This window comes from Bos taurus, chromosome 1, assembly GCF_002263795.3.
Source record: "Bos taurus isolate L1 Dominette 01449 registration number 42190680 breed Hereford chromosome 1, ARS-UCD2.0, whole genome shotgun sequence".
Taxonomy (NCBI): Eukaryota; Metazoa; Chordata; class Mammalia; order Artiodactyla; family Bovidae; genus Bos; species Bos taurus.
The window spans coordinates 46,037,665-46,056,147 of record NC_037328.1 but is presented as its reverse complement, the minus strand read 5'-3'; the positions used below and the strand labels follow the sequence as shown (position 1 = coordinate 46,056,147).

The 18,483-nt window shown below is 37.0% G+C and overlaps 1 protein-coding gene across 2 annotated transcripts in view; it reads left to right on the top strand.

Annotated features, from left to right (window-relative positions):
• The window catches only part of ZBTB11 (zinc finger and BTB domain containing 11), a 32,927-nt gene that overhangs the window by 2,729 nt on the left and 11,715 nt on the right, over nucleotides 1–18,483 (top strand). For both annotated transcript variants that reach the window (XM_015470868.3, NM_001205556.2), the window contains exons 2-5: nucleotides 7,958–8,193; nucleotides 9,010–9,241; nucleotides 16,371–17,209; nucleotides 17,414–17,593. In XM_015470868.3, the coding sequence (XP_015326354.2) occupies nucleotides 7,958–8,193; nucleotides 9,010–9,241; nucleotides 16,371–17,209; nucleotides 17,414–17,593 (1,487 nt within the window). The remainder of the gene's footprint in view (nucleotides 1–7,957; nucleotides 8,194–9,009; nucleotides 9,242–16,370; nucleotides 17,210–17,413; nucleotides 17,594–18,483) is intronic.

The window sequence follows — 18,483 nt, the reverse complement described above, 5'->3', positions numbered from 1 at the left end:
TTTATGTTCGTTTTTTTAAAATAAGAAATACATTGACGGTTGTGTAGAATTTTGAAGTCCTTGAATGTCCAGACAGCTGTTCTCTTAAGTTTTGTACTAAACTGCAGAACTCAGAGGCTCTGAGATCCTTTAAGAGAATCCCCAAAGTCAAAATTATGTTCATAATACTAAGGTATCATTTTCCTTTTCACTCATTCTCTCAGGAGTATACAGTGGAGTTCTCCGAAGACTATATCACATGTGCTTTATGGCATTATATTGAATGCATATATGATCGTGTCTTTTGTTAAACGACACTTTAAAAAGGCAAAACTATAAAGTAGCACTGCTTTTCTCACTAATTTTTTTATGTTTTGGTAAATAGTATTTTTCATATAAATGCTATTTTTGTTAACATGTAATGAGTTTATCATACTATTTTATCTCATTTTTTTTTCTTATTAATATGAGAATTCATAGTCAATAAGTATCAGAAGAGTTTGCTTTTGATTATTAGCTATTCATTTTGATGTTTCTTACATGAACACTTTGCTTGTTTATTTGTTTACTATAAGTCTATTAAAATTAACAACACTAGGGACTTCCATGATAGTCCAGCGGTTCTCTGCTTAGGGAACTAAGATCCAGCATGCCCCTCAGGGCAGCTAAAAAGAAAAAAGAAATTAACAAAACTATATATAGAGAAAAATCAACATCCTTAGACCTGGAACTAATATTGTTAAAACAGATATTTTTAATTATTAGTTTTTAATGTGTCATACACTGCAAATGGACTCTCAGATTTATATTCTAAGTCCTGTAGACTATCTGGGCTAATAAGATTTGGAATGAATGACAGAGACGACAGAATGATCTCTGTTTGTTTCCAAGGCGAACCATTCAATATTACAGTAATCCAAGTCTATACCCCAACCAGTAATGCTGAAGAAGCTGAAGTTGAACAGTTCTATGAAGACCTACAAGACATTTTAGAACTAACACCCCAAAAAAGATATCCTTTTCATTATAGGGGGCTGGAATGCAAAAGTAGGAAGTCAAGAAACACCTGGAGTCACAGGCAAATTTGGCCTTGGAATACGGAATGAAGCAGGGCAAAGACTAATTTTGCCAAGGTTTGCCAAGAAAATGCACTGGTCATAGCAAACACCCTCTTCCAACAAAACTAGAGAAGACTCTACACATGGACATCACCAGATGGTCAACACCGAAATCAGATTGATTATATTCTTTGCAGCCAAAGATGGAGAAGCTCTATACAGTCAACAAAAACAAGACCAGGAGCTGACTGTGGCTCAGATCATGAACTCCTTATTGCCAAATTCAGACTGAAATTGAAGAAAGTAGGGAAAACCACTAGACCATTCAGGTATGACCTAAATCAAATCCCTTAAGATTATACAGTGGAAGTGAGAAATAGATTTTAGGGTCTAGATCTGATAGAGTGCCTGATGAACTGTGGACAGAGGTTCGTGACATTGTACAGGAGACAGGGATCAAGACCATCCCCATGGAAAAGAAATGCAAAAAAGCAAAATGGCTGTCTGGGGAGGCCTTACAAGTAGCTGTGAAAAGAAGAGAAGCAAAAAGCAAAGGAGAAAAGGAAAGATATGAGCATCTGAATGCAGAGTTCCAAAGAATAGCAAGACGAGATAAGAAAGCCTTCCTCAGCGATCAATGCAAAGAAATAGAGGAAAACAAAGGAATGGGAAAGACTAGAGATCTCTTCAAGAAAATTAGAGCTACCAAGGGAACATTTCAGGCAAAGATGGGCTAGATAAAGAACAGAAATGGTATGGACCTAACAGAAGCAGAAGATATTAAGAAGAGGTGGCAAGAGTACACAGAAGAACTGTACAAAAAAGATCCTCATGACCCAGATAATCACGATGGTGTGATCACTCACCTAGAGCCAGACATCCTGGAATGTGAAGTCAAGTGGGCCTTAGAAAGCATCACTACGAACAAAGCTAGTAGAGGTAATGGAATTGCAGTTGAGCTATTTCCAATCCTAAAAGATGATGCTGTGAAAGTGCTGCACTCAATATGCCAGCAAATTTGGAAAACTCAGCAGTGGCCACAGGACTGGTAAAGGTCAGTTTTCATTCCAATCTCTGTCCCAAAGAAAGGCAATGCCTAAGAATGCTCAAACTACCGCACAGTTGCACTCATCTCACATGCTAGTAAAGTAATGCTCAAAATTCTCCAAGCCAGGCTTCAGCAATACGTGAACCGTGAACTTCCAGATGTTCAAGCTGGTTTTAGAAAAGGCAAAGGAGCCAGAGACCAAATTGCCAACATCCACTGGATCACGGAAAAAGCAAGAGAGTTCAGAAAAACATCTATTTGTGCTTTATTGACTATGTCAAAGCCTTTGACTGTGTGGATCACAATAAACTGTGGAAAATTCTGAAAGAGATGGGAATACCAGACCACCTGACCTGCCTCTTGAGAAATTTGTATGCAGGTCAGGAAGCAACAGTTAGAACTGGACATAGAACAACAGACTTGTTCAAAATAGGAAAAGGAGTACGTCAAGGCTGTATATTGTCACCCTGCTATTTAACTTATATGCAGAGTATATCATGAGAAATGCTGGGCTGGATGAAGCGCAAGCTAGAATCAAGATTGCTGGGAGAAATATCAATAACCTCAGATATGCAGATGACACCACCCTTATGGCAGAAAGTGAAGAGGAACTAAAAAGCCTCTTGATGAATGAAAGTGTAGAGTGAAAAAGTTGGCCTAAAGCTCAACATTCAGAAAGCAAAGATCATGGCATCTGGTCCCATCACTTCATGGGAAATAGATGGGGAAACAGTGTCAGACTTTATTTTTTTGAGCTCCAGAATCACTACAGATGGTGATTGCAGCCATGAAATTAAAAGACGCTTACTCCTTGAAAGAAAAGTTATGACCAACCTAGATAGTATATTGAAAAGCAGAGACATTACTTTGCCAACAAAGGTTCGTCTAGTCAAGGCTATGGTTTTTCCAGTGGTCATGTATGGATGTGGGAGTTGGACTGTGAAGAAGGCTGAGCGCCGAAGGATTATTGCTCTTGAACTGTGGTGTTGGAGAAGACTCTTGAGAGTCCCTTGGACTGCAAGGAGATCCAACCAGTCCATTCTGAAGGAGATCAGCCCTGGGATTTCTTTGGAAGGAATGATGCTAAAGCTGAAACTCCAGTACTTTGGCCACCTCATTCGAAGAGTTGACTCATTGGAAAAGACTCTGATGCTGGGAGGGATTGGGGGCAGGAGAAGGGGACGACAGAGGATGAGATGGCTGGATGGCATCACTGACTCGATGGATGTGAGTCTGAGTGAACTCTGGGAGTTGGTGATGGACAGGGAGGCCTGGCGCTGCAATTCATGTGGTCGCAAATAGTCGGACATGACTGAGCGACTGAACTGAACTGAACTGAGTAAGATTTGATCAGTGTAGATGCCAAGAAGAAAACTATTTCACAGTCAAGGATAGTTTACTGGAATTCATTAATTATGCTGCTTTTTCCAGAATGCTGCCCTCATAAACACTGCCATTATAACCTGGTACTTGGGCCAGTTTGTAGCAACTTCAGTTGTTTAGCACAGTGAAAAACTCTGACTGAATGTCTAATGTTGACATATAGCAAATTTATTTAAGAATGTAAAATGTTAATAGATATAATTGTCTTCTCACCCCTTTATTTTATTCTGTATTGTAATCGTATGCTGGAGTTTCAAAATAAATGACTCCCCTGACTCTGTCAAATGCTGACTCATGGGGATCTACAGTTAATGCAGAATGTGAAGAAAAAAATTGAATTAATAGAAAAAAAGATTAAGCTAGCAAAATCATGTAATAGGTTAAATTAGCTATAGGCAGAGCTTCCTACCCAAAGAACTGACTTGTTCTATGAGGATAAATCAATGCTGCCATTATCTAATCTAGAAAAAGAGGGTGTAATCCTTGAAAACCCATCAAGAACTGGGTCTAGGTAAATACAGCTGTAACTATTTTGTAACTTTGAAGAAAAAAACAAACAAACCTGAGTGACTAATACAGGAAGGAGCTAGAAATAGGAGCCAATACTCTGGGCCTCACCACTGATGGGGAGGGGAGAGGTTCTTGAACAGTTGACAGGAGCAGATTGTTCATTCTGGTAGATTTCTAGAGCAGTGGTCCTCAACCCTGCACAATTTTGCCTCCTAAAGAACATCTATGTCCAGAGAATTTGGGTTGTGGTAACTGGTGGTGGTGTTTGTGGGGTGGCTATTGACTGACCTCTGGTTGGGTAGAGGCAGGGATGCTCCTAAACATTTCACAGTATGCAGGACAGGACAGCCTACTTAACTTCTCCCTGCAACTTCTCCCTGCCCCCCATCAAGAAGCATCTGGCCCAAAATGTCTACACTGTTGAGACTGAGAACAACTGAGATTGAGTGAGAAACTGTTCTTCAGGTTGTTTTTATCAGAGGTCATTTACCCACTGGGCTCAGTAAAGAACCTCTTAATGCTCATCTGGTATTTTATGTAGAGATTTTCAAGGTACCAGAAAAGTTGACCTTTGAGCACTTTCTAACACTTATGTAGTAGTAGTAGTAGTTAACTTATATCAGACACTGTTCAAAGTGACTTAGAAATATTAGTATTTTATCACTGTGACATTCTGTGAGGTAAGTGCTCTTATCCCCATTTTGCATATGGTGATTAACACACAGGCACAGAGAGGTTAGTAACTTGGAACATGGTCAAAAAGCTGGTCAGTGGATTCTAATTTTCCTGCATTAAGTAGTTTTCTGCCCCTTGTAATTACCCAGTCTCAAAATGAAAATACTCAAATATGTTAATGTCTCTTCAGTGATTAATTTGAGTCAGATTCTTTCAGCTTAATCAGCTCTAGGCAAGCTCCAGAGATCAAGTTCCTGAATCTGTAAGGCTGGATTTGAAATGATCCCATCAGAACACCAACACTTGAGTTAAAGGACCTGTGAAACAGGATTATTTATTTGGACAACTGACCCACTCTAATATAGTAATTAATCATTTTTTGTGTGTGTGGAACTTCTCCTTGTATTTTTCATTCTTCTTTAATTTTTATCTTGGCTGCACTGGGTCTTCTTGTGGTGTGTGGGCTCTCTAATTGTGGAGCGCCGCCTTCATTCCCTGGCACCTGTGGAATCTCAGTTCCACAGCCAGGGATCTAACCTGATTCCCCTTCTTTGGAAGACAGATTCTCAACCACTGGACCACCAGGGAAGCCCCAGTAGTTTTCTTTTTGTTCATATGCTTTCTGTGTAATTTCTCCAGTGGTTTGAACTCAACTGGTTTTAGTTTGATTAATGTCTGCTGTATGCAGAATATGCTGAACTGTGTAGCATTGTAAAATTTTTTAGAAATACAACCAAAGTTAATTAGAAGAAAGCTGTTTCTTCTTGTCATCTTTATTTTGGACTTGGAAATTTCCAGAGCAGCTCTTTATTTACTAGTATGGTTCTTACTTAGAAATATATATATATATTCTCTTACCTGTTTCTTCTCCCACTCACATACCCATGGGTTCTTTTACCACTCTAAGCTTTTGTAAGTGTACAGTTCAGTGACATTAAATGCACACTGTTCACATTGTTGTGCAGCCATCATAGCCACTCATCCTCAGAAATGTTTCATTTCAACCCATTTATTATCAATCTGTTAAAACTTGCTTGCTATAGCTAATACAGGTGTAGATTTATTATTGACTTTAATATTTTCAGAAACTAGACTATAAGAACTCTGTTCTTCTCTTATTTGTGCACATATAAATACCTTTCTTATAAAAGTTGATTTAACTCTAATATTTCTTGATATATTCTGAGTGGGGGGGTGGTGAACAAATAAATTGGGCAGATTTCTATGTTAACAGGTTACTGTAGAACTCAGCTTCTAATATGATGAAATTCATTTGTATAGCTATAAAATCAGTATAATTTTCTGAATTTATTCTTCCAGTGTATACTTTTCTTTTTTTTAGTAAGTGTGGGAAACATATTTACTAAATTTCTCAAATACAGTTTGAGAAATTTACTCAACTACTATGTGAAAGTTGAAATTCAAGGAACTTAGTATAATTTGTCATTTTGAAACTCTTTTCAGGAATTTACAATATAAGGCTTCCCTGGTGGCTCAGCTGGTAAAGAATCTGTGTGCAATGCAGGAGACCTGGGTTTGATCCCTGGTTTAGGAAGATCCCCTGGAGAAGGGAAAGGCTATCCACTCCAGTATTCTGGCCTGGAGAATTCCATGGACTGTATAGTCCATGGGGTCACAAAGAATCAGACACAACTGAGTGACTTCCACTTTTCACTTTCTGTATCATTTTAGGTAACAAATCTTTTCATTTGCGTTTTACTTGGGGTTTATGGGAGAAGTTTCTGCCATAGGGATGGATAAATAGCATCCTGGCTCAATGTTTCAGGGTACATAGCATGTCCTGAAAACCACATGGCTTCTCGGGGCAGACTTACGTAGTTTACTAGAGGTGACTTAACTTTTAGGGCTTCATTTTCCTTGTATGTAGAATGACAAGTAATTGGTGGTCCTCCCTTAACAAGTATGATGGAGAGGGTATGTATGCATGTAAAGTATTCCTCCCTGCTTCCTACTCTTCCCTGAACCCCCCAGCATGCTGAGTTGGAAATTGAAATGTAAAATAGGGTTTTGTGAATGGTTTGTGTATAATCAACTTTTGTTAGATTGTGTATTGTTGTTCAGTTGCTCAGTCATGTCCCTCTCTTTGCAACCCCATGGACTGCAGCACGCAGGCTTCCCTGTCCTTCACAATCTCCTGGAGCCTGCTCAAACTCATGTCCGTCGAGTCAGTGATGCCATCCAACCATCTCATCCTCTGTCATCTCCTTCTCCTCCTGCCTTCAATCTTTTCCAGCATCAGTGTCTTTTCCTATGAGTCGGCTCTTTGCATCAGGTGGCCAACATATTGAAGCTTTAGCATCAGTCCTTCCAATGAGTATTCAGGATTGATTTCCTTGAGGATTGGCCAGTTTGATTTCCTTGCAGTCCAAGGAACTCTCAAGAGTCTTCTCCAACACCACAGTTCAAAGATTGTGTATACTGTTATTTAATAAAACCCTAAGATCTCTGCTTTCAAAGATGAGATTTTACACCCATTACAAGTTTTGGTTGTGATCCTGTACAGGTTGCAGATTGGCTCCACCTGTTTTTTTTCATCTGCAGTTCAGGGTAAAGGACATTATCCCCCTGGCATATAGCATGTTCCAGGACACATTCAAGTACACATGCACTTGAATGTCCTTTGAGGGGACAGGGAATTAAAGCTTCTGATAACACATGACATTCATCATGTCCGTTCATATTCCACTGACCAAGGCATGGTCAGGGCTCATGTTCATAGAGTAGGGTGTCATTAGTATGAGCCACAGTATTACTGTTTATAAAGGGCTGCAGCTGCTAAGTCGAGTTAGTCATGTCCGACTCTGTGCGACCCTATAGATGGCAGCCCACCAGGCTCCCCCGTCCCTGGGATTCTCCAGGCAAGAACACTGGAGTGGGTTGCCATTTCCTTCTCCAGTGCATGAAAGTGAAAAGTGAAAGTGAAGTTGCTCAGTCAAAGCAGTTGAATATTGACAATTTCATATAGTTCCTATTGCATAAGTGAGTTGAATCTGAAGTGGAAATGGGCGGTGCTGCATAATCCTTTTATGATGAGTAAATGCGTGGTAAGAGTAAACAACAAAGCAGTCTGTCAGCATGGAAACAGATTGTCATTTATAACATATCTTTGAAGAAAAAAATGTATCTTAAAATGTTCACTCTACATACTTTATGGGTATGTGTGTGTCTGTACACATGCACTTGAATATGCATTAGTGTACAAAGATTAAATAATTAGTGTAATCGTTAGTTTTCAAATGACAGCAGTATCGAATTTGACTAGTTAATTTTTATTTCATTGTAGGTATATTAAAGCAAGTCAAAGATTACATTAAACAATGTAGCAAATGCCAGGAGAAACTAGATCGCTCGCGTCCTATATCGGATGCTTCAGAAATGCTGGAAGAATTGGGACTAGATCTTGAATCTGGGGAAGAAAGTAATGAATCAGAGGATGACCTGAGCAACTTTACTTCGCCTCCAACTACAGCATCCAAGCCTGTGAAAAAGAAGCCAGTATCCAAACATGAACTTGTGTTTGTAAGTGGAGCTTTCCATTCAGCTTTTACATCTGTAACTAGTGTGTTAGTATTTATAGTATTTTTTCTTGAACCTCTAAAACTGCTTCCCTGTTGGTACTGTCACTGTTAAATGTGCTGAAGTGTTAGTCCTCACTTCTGTCAGACTCTTTGCCACCCCATGGGCTGTAGCCCACCACACTCCTCTGTCCATGGAATTCTCCAAACAAGAGTACTGGAATGGCTTGCCATTTCCTTCTCCAGAGGAGCTTCCAGACTGGAACGCTGGTCTCCCTCCTGCATTGCAGGCAGATTCTTTTACTATCTGAGCCACCAGGTACAGGTGCTAAATGTTCGCTAATACTGCCTCTTCCTTAATCATAAATTTTCATGTTGTTTCTCCTTATAATGTAACTTGTTGATTTGCTGTTAAATTATTCCTCCCCTCGTCTTTTTAATTGGTGTATTGGTACAGGTAGACAGAATACATTTCTGGAAGCAGTCTGTGGGTCATGCAGCAAGGTAAACTTAAACTGGCTAGGTCTTTGTTTTTTTGCCTGCATTAATGTCTTACATTATCAGATAAATTTCTGACCAATAAAAGGAGGCAGTAGGAAATGAGATGTAGGTTTTCATTGGATCAAGTAAAGTGAACATAGCGGAAGATGGTGAGTACGACTTATCTTTTTATTTAAATACATAGGTAATAAAGAATATTGGACTATTCATATTAGTGGAATTTTTACAAATGAATAATGTGTCTTGTTTTAAATTTTGTTAAGGGTGAGAATACAAATGATATATAATGCAACTCTTGGTCTCCAACTTATTTTGATAGGTTGACACCAGAGGAGTAGTGAAACGTTCTTCTCCAAAACATTGTCAGGCTGTCTTAAAACAGCTGAATGAACAGAGGCTCTCTAACCAGTTCTGTGACGTTACTTTGTTAATTGAAGGAGAAGAGTATAAAGCTCATAAATCTGTTCTGTCAGCTAACAGTGAATATTTTCGAGATCTTTTTATTGAGAAAGGAGCTGTTTCCAGTCACGAGGCAGTGGTGGATCTTTCTGGTAAGAATTTTCTTTTTTTTTCTTTTTTGGTAAGAATTTTCTGATACTCGTTGTTAATAAGTACATACTGGAAAAAGGGTGTGTGTATCTTACAAACTTAGGATCTGTGCTCAAGTGGAAGAAGCCCATTTATAGCATCAGACTAAGCTTAACTGTAAGCTCCTTCCTTTTAGAAAGGTTTCCAAGGTAGATATATGAAAAGCCTGTCATTTCCTACCACTGCCTGTTAGGCAAGAGAGTGGTAGCACTAGTAGAATTTCTGTGATTTACATTGTTAAAACAGTTTGAGAGAAATCTGTAACTACACCAAAGTTATTACACTAAATAAATATATTATTTTAAAATTGACTGACTGAATCTTATGTTTTGGACATATAAAACACTTCTATATGTCTATTGTTTTTCATTTTTTAAGGTTAATAATCATCATTCATGTAGATTTGATAATAACGTCAGTATAGAATACTCAGAATTCTAGGTGTCTTTTTTTTTTTTAAATTATCATTATTATTGTAAATGAGTAATTTGACTTTCCTTTGGCCTCACTAGAATTTATATATTGGCTTAGGAGTCAACAAATGAAAATTTAGGAAGCATTAAAATAGGTAACCTTATTTATACATTTTCTTATACTGTTACTTTGCTATAACTCTTAAATAAGTGACGCCACTGGGTGAACTGTCATTTCCCCTTTCTAAAGCAAAAAAGTGACTTTATTCGGGTATATAATATTCACCTAGTTAGCCACTGAACCTTTTCTATCTTACTCTGGCGAGTTAAATTCATATATTTTTTCTTAATAGTAGCTGTATGTTTAATTACTAAAAAAGATTTCTCAGGTATCCACTTTGTGCAGGGAACTGGCCAGGCTCTAGGGATACAGTGATGAACAAGAGCTTTTATGAAGCATAGAGGAGCATTACATTCTAGATTTGATATTTACTTTGGTGATTCAGAGGAGAAAATACATCTTATTCTGGGCCATCTGAATAATAAAACTTATCACAAGTGTAGTCTTGATATATTAGCTTTGAAATTTTTTCCTTATCTTCCTTGCATCTGAAGCAGAAAGAAGAATGCTGCTCTTTTGTTTCTCAGCAGCTTATAGCAAATGAAATCTCTGCTTCCCAGATAACTGCAGCACAGCATCCTATTATTATTTCAGGAAAATACCTCGGTTATTCTTCATTCCATATGCTTATTTTTATATTTTGTTCAGCAAATAGCAATAGCAAGTGAAGCAGACATTATTAAAATCTTTGATTTTTAAATAGACTAATTATATGTAAATATTTAAAAATGATAAAATGTACATCTGTTTTCTTGTTACCTACTTTAATATTGTTGAATTCATTGTTTATGCTTTCAAAAATTTCTTCCCTACTCAGTCATAAAGGTACTTTCATGTATTGTCTTATAGTTTCTCATTCATATTTAACTTTTAATCTGTTTGGAATTTTTTTAATGGTGTGAGATAAATATTTGATTTCATTTTTTTCCATTTTGATAACTTGTCTCAGAATTTATTGAAAACTTCCTCTTCCTACCCATCCACCATGCAAATTCTCTTAAAAAACAAATGTTCACATGCTTGGTACTGATTCTACATTTTTTTGTAGTCTGTTGGTTGTCTCTTCCCCCCCTATTATTGCTTGGTCTACCTTATCTTTATAATAATAATGGAAATCTTCACCTTTGTTATTCTGGTGAGTCTTATTCATAGCCCTTTGCTCTTTCACATAAACTTAAAGCAGGCTATCTACTTCCACAAAAGGAAGAAAAATGTATTTTGATAGGGATTATATTGAATTAATAAAGTTTTATATTTTTCCATAAAAGTCTTGCACATTAAAAAAAAATTGTTTCTTTATTTGGCTATTCTGGGTCTTAGCTGTGGCCTGTGGGACTGTTAGTTATGTCATGTGAACACTTAGTTGGAACATGTGGGGTCTAGTTTCCTGACCCATGGTATCGAACCCATGCCCCCTGCATTGAGGGCATGGAGTCTCAGCCACTGGACCACCAGAGAACTCCCTTGCACATCTTTTGTTAGATTATTTTAAGGTAGTTTATACTTTTTGATACTATTATAATTTTTTAAAATTATATAATCTCTGATTTATTTTTATTAATTGTTGATTATTAAATACAGTAGTACTGCTTAATTACCTTAGTCATTCAGACATCTACCTGTAGATTCTTTGAGATTTTCCATATAAAACAAATATATTATGTGCTAATAGTAATGGTTTTGTTTCTATCCTTCCAGTCCTTATATTTTTAACTTTTTCCTGTTACTTTACAGTGCCATTTAGAACCTCAAAAAAAAAAAATAGCAGTTGAATAGAGGTAGTGATAAAGAGTTCACTTATTCCCATTCTAAAGAAAAGGTGTTTTTGTTTTTTTACTGTGAAATATATTGTTTGGTAAATGTTTTAAATAGATAATCCTTTACCCTCTTTAACATTAACGAAATTCCCTTTGAAATGAATGTGGACTTACCACTGTACTTTTTCTGTGTCTGTTGAGACCATCTTTTTCATTCTGTTAATGTGGGAAATTTTACATGGGTTTACTAATGTTAACCCAGTTTTTCATTCCTGAAATAAATCCACTTTAGTCACAACATACCATATTTTGTACAAACTGCTTAGAATGGTTTGTACAAACTGGTTTAGAGTACTAACGTTAGACTGTTTGCATCTGTACTTAGGAGTAATTTTTCTTTTTCACAGTTTGTCGTGTCAGCTTAATCTTACAAATTGTGTGTTCCTTCCAATTTTTACATTCACTGAAGTAGTTACTATGAAATTAGATTTATCTCTTCAATATTTGGTAGAATGATGGCTAAAATTAACTGGCCTGTAGTAGACTTTGGGGCAAGATTTCTAGCTACTAATTTTGACACATTTAATAGTTACGAAATTATTCTATAGATTTTCTGTTTCATCTTGAGTAATTTATAGAAGGTTGTGTATTTGCTGTAATATGTCTCTTTCATCTAAATTTTCAGATTTATTGGCACAATTTTTTTTACTTTGGCCATGCTGTGCAGCCTGCAGGATCTTAGTTCTGGGACCAGGGATAAAACTCAGGCCCTCCACAGTGAAAGCTCAGAGTCCCAACCGCTGGACTCCCAAGGAATTCTGGCACAAAAAACAATTTTTTAGTGCAGAAGAAATTCAGCAAGAGGCAAAGTGATAGGCAAGAAATAGATTTATTAGTGTAGGATGTTTGTAAGAGATGCCAGCTATCAGGCAAGGAAGCTCTGCCCCAGCGTAGAATTTTTTTATATCCTTTTATAAATGCTTCCAGTGACTATAGATCTCTCTTTCATTCCTTGTGCATTTTCTCTCATTTCAAAATTTTTTTTTTTTACTAAAGTTTTACTGGCTTTAAAAGAAAAAGAAGCTGGCAAACTACAACTTGTATGCCAAATCTTGGCCCACTGACCACTTTTGTGAATAAAGTTTTATTGAGACAACCACACCTATTCATTTGCTTATTGTCTGTGGCTGCTTTTGAATTTACAAAGGTGGAATTGAATAGTTGCTAGAAAAACCAGTGGTCCACAGAACCTAAAATATTTGCTTATCTCACTGTTTACAGGAAAACTTTCTTTACCCTTTGGCCAAAACATAATTTTTAAATGTTAAAAACTTAACTTATGCAAATACTATAGTCCAAGGTCTTATATAATTAATTGCAGAAACCAGTACGATGTTAAAACTGCTTCGTATAGAATTCCTAAGAATTGTATATATTGTCTTTCAACCAGAGAAATGACTTTGCTCAAAATGAATTTGCTGATGGATGAAAAATTGGTTAATACTCTATAGAGAAATAAACCAATAAAGTTTTGGAGTTACCTTTCCAACCCTGACAGAAATAACTTCTTATTCTTTTACAATTCATTTGCACTTGCTATTACTTTTCTGTAAGTTAATTTTTACAGAGAGTCTAGTCAGTAGCAATCAATGGTGTTTGCTCAGCACTGCTCTTAAAGAATACTTGACTCCAAAGATATATTATACAGTACAAGGAATAACTACAAGTGGGAGTATAACCTTTAAAAATTGTGGGACACTGTTGTACCCCTGAAACATGTAATACTGTATGTCTGCTGTACTTCAGTAAACAAAAGCCCAGTAATCCTTCTTACCTATGAACCAAATTTTTTAAATTGAAGTATGGTTGATTACAATGTTGTGTTAATTTCTGCTGTACAGCAAAGTGATTCTGTTTTATATATATATTTTTAAAATATTCTTTTTCTTCATGGTTTATCACTGCATAGTGAGTTTCTTGTGCTATACAGTAGGACCTTGCTGTTACCCATCCTATTATATAATAGCTTTCATATGCTAACCCCAAACTCCCACCCTGGTCCTCCTCCACTACCCTTACCATTGGCAACAAGTCTGTTCTCTGTGTGTCTATTTGTGTTTTGTAGGTAAGTTCATTTGTGTCATATTTTAGATTCCAGGTATAAGTGATACCATATAGTATTTGTCTTTATCTCTCTGATTTCACTTGGTATGATAATTGCTAGGTCCATCCATGTTGCTGCAATTAATGGCTGAGTGTACCACATCTTCTTTATCCATTAGTCTGTCAGTGGACAGTTAGATTGTTTCCATGTCTTAGCTATTGTAAATAATGCTGCTGTGAATATAGAGGTGCATGTATCTTTTTGAATTATAGTTTTGTCTGGAGATATGCCCAGGAGTGAGATTGATGGATCATGTGACAACTGTGTTATTAATTTTGGGGGGACCCTCCATATTGTTTTCCACAGTGGCAGTGTTGACTGTCTTTTCTTCTGCCTATTGGCCATCTATGTGTCTTCTTTGGAGAAATGTCTTATTTAGTTCTTCTGTCCATTTTTTGATTGGGTTGTTTGTTTTCTTGATGCTGTTAAGTTGTATGAGCTGTGTGTTTTTTGAAGATTAAACTGTTGTTGGTCACATCGTTTGCTAATATTTTCTCCCATTCCATAGATTACCTTTCCTTTTTGTTTGTGGTTTCCTTTGCTGTGCAAAGTTTGTAAGTTTGATTAGGTCCCATTTGTTTATTTTTGCTTTTATGTCTATTGCCTGGAGAGATTGACCTAAGAAGACGTTGGTATGATTTATGTCAAGAAATGTTTTGCCAATGGTCTCTTTTAGGATTTTTATGGTGTCATGTCTTATATTTAAGTCTTTAAGCTATTTTGAGTTTATTTTTGTGTATCATGTGAAGGAGCATTCAGATTTCATTGATTTACGTGTAGCTTTCCAACATGCCCAACACCCTTTGTTGAAGAGACTTCTTCCTATTGCATATTCTTGGATCCTTTGTTGAAGGTTAATCAACTCTAGGTTTTTGGGTTTATTTTGGGCTCTCTGTTCTGTTCCATTGATCCATATGTTTGTTTCTGTGTGAGTACCAAACTATTTTAATTACTGTAGCATTGTATTTATTGTCTAAAGCCTCCCTCCTGCTTTGTTTTTTTTACTCAGGATTGCTTTGGCAACTCTGGATCTTCTATGGTTCCCTATAAATTGTAGGTTTATTTGTTCTACTACTGTGAAAAATGTCATGAGTAATTTAATAGGGATTGCATTTAATCTGTAGATTTCTTTTGGTAATATGATCATTTTAACAGTATTCTTCCATGCTTCTGGATTGACTTCAACTTAGAAATTAAAAAGGTACTAGGTAAAAGACCAAAGTGCATTTTTTTTTTAAGAAATACTCTTTCTTACCTCAAGCTTATTAACTTAATTTCATAATTTGTAGCAGTATTAATATGGCTTCAGGCAACTTAATTATCAGCTTTCCTAGGAATGACTGAATTAGTGATGTTAGTCATGTTGATGTGTAGTCTCCCCAGTTTTCAACCGGACTCCTAGTACATCTCATAGGTTAAGGCTTCCTTGTATGCCTGTTACTTGTTTATCCCTTATTTGCCTATGTAAAAGGACCAGATTTTATGTATCTTCAGTCAACACTGAAAAATACTGCAAACATGAGTTTTTAAACTTTGCTTTGCTTTAAACTTTGCTTTGGCCCTCTGTCATTTTTAATAAAAGATCTCTTAAGATAAATTATTACATATGAGAAAAGCAAGGCACAGTAAAGTGTGTGTAATACAATACCTGTTGTAAGAAGGAGACAGAAGAGTATTTATTGGGCTGTATAAAGAGACTCTTAAAAAGCTGTACAAATTGTTAATTCGGTCTGGTTATGGAGATGGAATTGGACTTACGACCATGTAATCTTCTAATTTCTGAATCATGGGAATATTAACAATGGTTTTTGAATGTGAAGTACTGAGAACTTAGAATGGAACTGATCTTATTTTCTCACATAAAATGGGAACCTAATGCCTGGTGTGTAGTAATTTGTCTTATTCCTTAGACCAAAGATGAGCAAACCATAGCCCGAAGGGCAGTCCTCCCTTTTTTTCCTCCATAAAGTTATATTGTGACATAGCCACACTCCTTTACATACATGTTACAATACTTGGTTTCTCTTTCCAGCTACAGTGGCAGAATTAAGTAGTTGAAACAGATGCCTTATTGCCTGCAGTATTTATTATCTGATTCTTGACAGAAAAACTTTCCTGACCCTCTGCTATAGACCTTGTTTTAAAATTTTTAGTGATAGAATACTTTGTTCACAATCAAATTTTTATATGAGCTTCTGTTTTGAAATGCACAGCTGTGTTTACTGCAGTGAGGTTAGGGGACGGGTTGGTTGGACCCTGCCTTCTCACCTGCCTCCCTCTCTTTTTGTACCCTCCATTCTCCAGCAGCTGTTTCTTGAGGGAAATTTGAGGAACCCCCGGGGTTCTAAGGAGTACAGTTTGAAAATGACTGCCTTACAACAACTCTTTGAGGTAGTAAGTGTGATATTATTTTCTATTTTAGGTATTGAGAGACACGACTCATGGAAGTGAGTTAGTCAAGGCTTAATAAGCAGCCAGAGCTCAAAACAATTCCAGAGTGTTTTAATTGCAGAATAAATGGTTATATTTGCCTTTATATTGTATTTTATATTGTCATAATGATACAATAGTTGTTTTTACAAGGTGTTTTAGTGGTGATTTGACTTTTTTGTCTTTCATCTTCCTTGTTTCGCATAGGTTTTTGTAAGGCTAGTTTCCTTCCTTTACTGGAATTTGCCTATACTTCTGTGCTAAGTTTTGACTTCTGTAGCATGGCTGATGTAGCCATCTTGGCTCGTCATCTTTTTATGTCAGAAGTTTTAGAAATCTGTGAAAGTGTGCATAAACTAATGGAAGAGAAGCAGCTAACTGTGTATAAGAAGGGTGAAGTACAAACAGTTGCATCTACACAGGACTTACAAGAACAAAGTGGAGGTACAGCACCTCCCGTGGCTAACAACACGGGAACCACAACAACTTTATCCACTGAACTTGGGGATTGTGAGATCGTACTACTGATGAATGGAGAATTGCCAGAGCAGAATGGAGAGCTGGGACAACAACCTGAGCCCCAGGTTTCTTCACAGGCTGAAGCCACCGCGTCACCTGTGGGCTGTGTAACTGATTCCCATCCTGAAATGGAGTCTGTTGATTTAGTAACAAAAAACAACCAGACAGAACTGGAAACTTTAAACAGCAGAGAAGATAGCACAGTTTCTAGTACTCATCCTAAGCCTTCACAAGAGAATGTAATCAGTAGCTCTCCAGGAAACACTGATACGGGAAATGATACAGCAGCTGAGGATATCTGTGCTGAAGACATTTCAGAGCATAGGCAGGACCTTGACCCGTCCTCGAAAGATGAGGAAAATCTAGCTGAACCGACAGCACTGATGGACCAGAGCCCCGATGATGATACTTATAGAAGCAGACTTCGGCAGCGTTCTGTTAATGAAGGGGGATATATCCGACTACACAAAGGAATGGAGAAGAAGCTGCAGAAACGGAAAGCTATTCCCAAGTCAGCAGTTCAACAGGTATGAAGAAGAAAGAGTTCACCTTTGTAGTTTTAGCTTTAAGTTGAAAGCATTCTATTGATAAACTTATGGTGAAAAATATTTTGAGGGGGAGGGGAATGGGTGCAGGAAAGCAATTTAATGTTTTAAATACCAATGTTATTAATAAGGTAATGTGAATTTGAGATAGTTAAATTTGGATTGTGTTTTCTGTTCTTTAATCAGGTGGCTCAGAAATTAGTTCAAAGAGGAAAAAAGATGAAACAGCCGAAAAGGGATGCTAAAGAGAATACAGAAGAAGAAGCATCCCATAAATGTGGGGAATGTGGAATGTTTTTTCAGAGACGATATGCCCTTATAAAGCACATACTGAAACATGAAAGAGCTAGAGATTACAAGTGTCCAGTAAGTATCTGGAAAGCTAATTATAAATGGCTCTAACTTCTTTATAAATAGAATCTAGTTTACTGCTTTGTTATTATGCTACCATTTGTATTCTCCTTCTCCCTTATATTGCTGTCATAGTTATCTGCTGATTCATACATGTCATGTTCTTGTCAAAAAATGTTCAGTGACTTACTTCTACTGTAGAAAGATGACAGTAAAATGATCTTTTTAGAAAGTTCATAGAGAGGCAAAAAGAACAGGAGACCATAGCAACTAAATTCTGGCCTCGGATACATAAATGTAGTCTTTTTTTTTTTTGACTGTACCACATAGCACTGGAATCCTAGTTCCCCGACCAGGGATCAGACCTATGCTCCCTTCAATGGAAGTGTGGGGTCTTAACCACTGGACTGCCATGGAAGTCCCTAGATGGAGTCGCTGATTCATTAGATTTGAAAGGGCTCATTCCCAGGCTTTCAGCATGGAAAGCTAAGAATCAATCCAAATTGTATTACAGAACTACCAGGAGGCTCAGGAATTAATGGTACTAGTGACCTTGAAAGTAGAGGTAAGGCTGATGGTTAGAAAGAGCAAGTGAATCACTACCACCGTGCCTTCAGTCAAAGATCCATCTTCTACTCTCTAAAAAAGAAAACCACTGCTCTAGAGAACACTGTGGATAATGAGGGTGAATGTATCAGTGTGGTATACCCAACAAGGGAAAGTAGAAGCTTCTATACTGAATATTGAAAGTGCTCTTTCTCTACTCAAGTCCTGGAATGTTAACAGCCAAACCCTTAACCTTAAAATAGAAAGATTTCTTAGAGATGAGAAATCTGAAGCCCAGTAAAAAAAAAGACCTAAAGATACCACTCACTAAAGCCAGGGGTTGACCATTTTACTTCCCT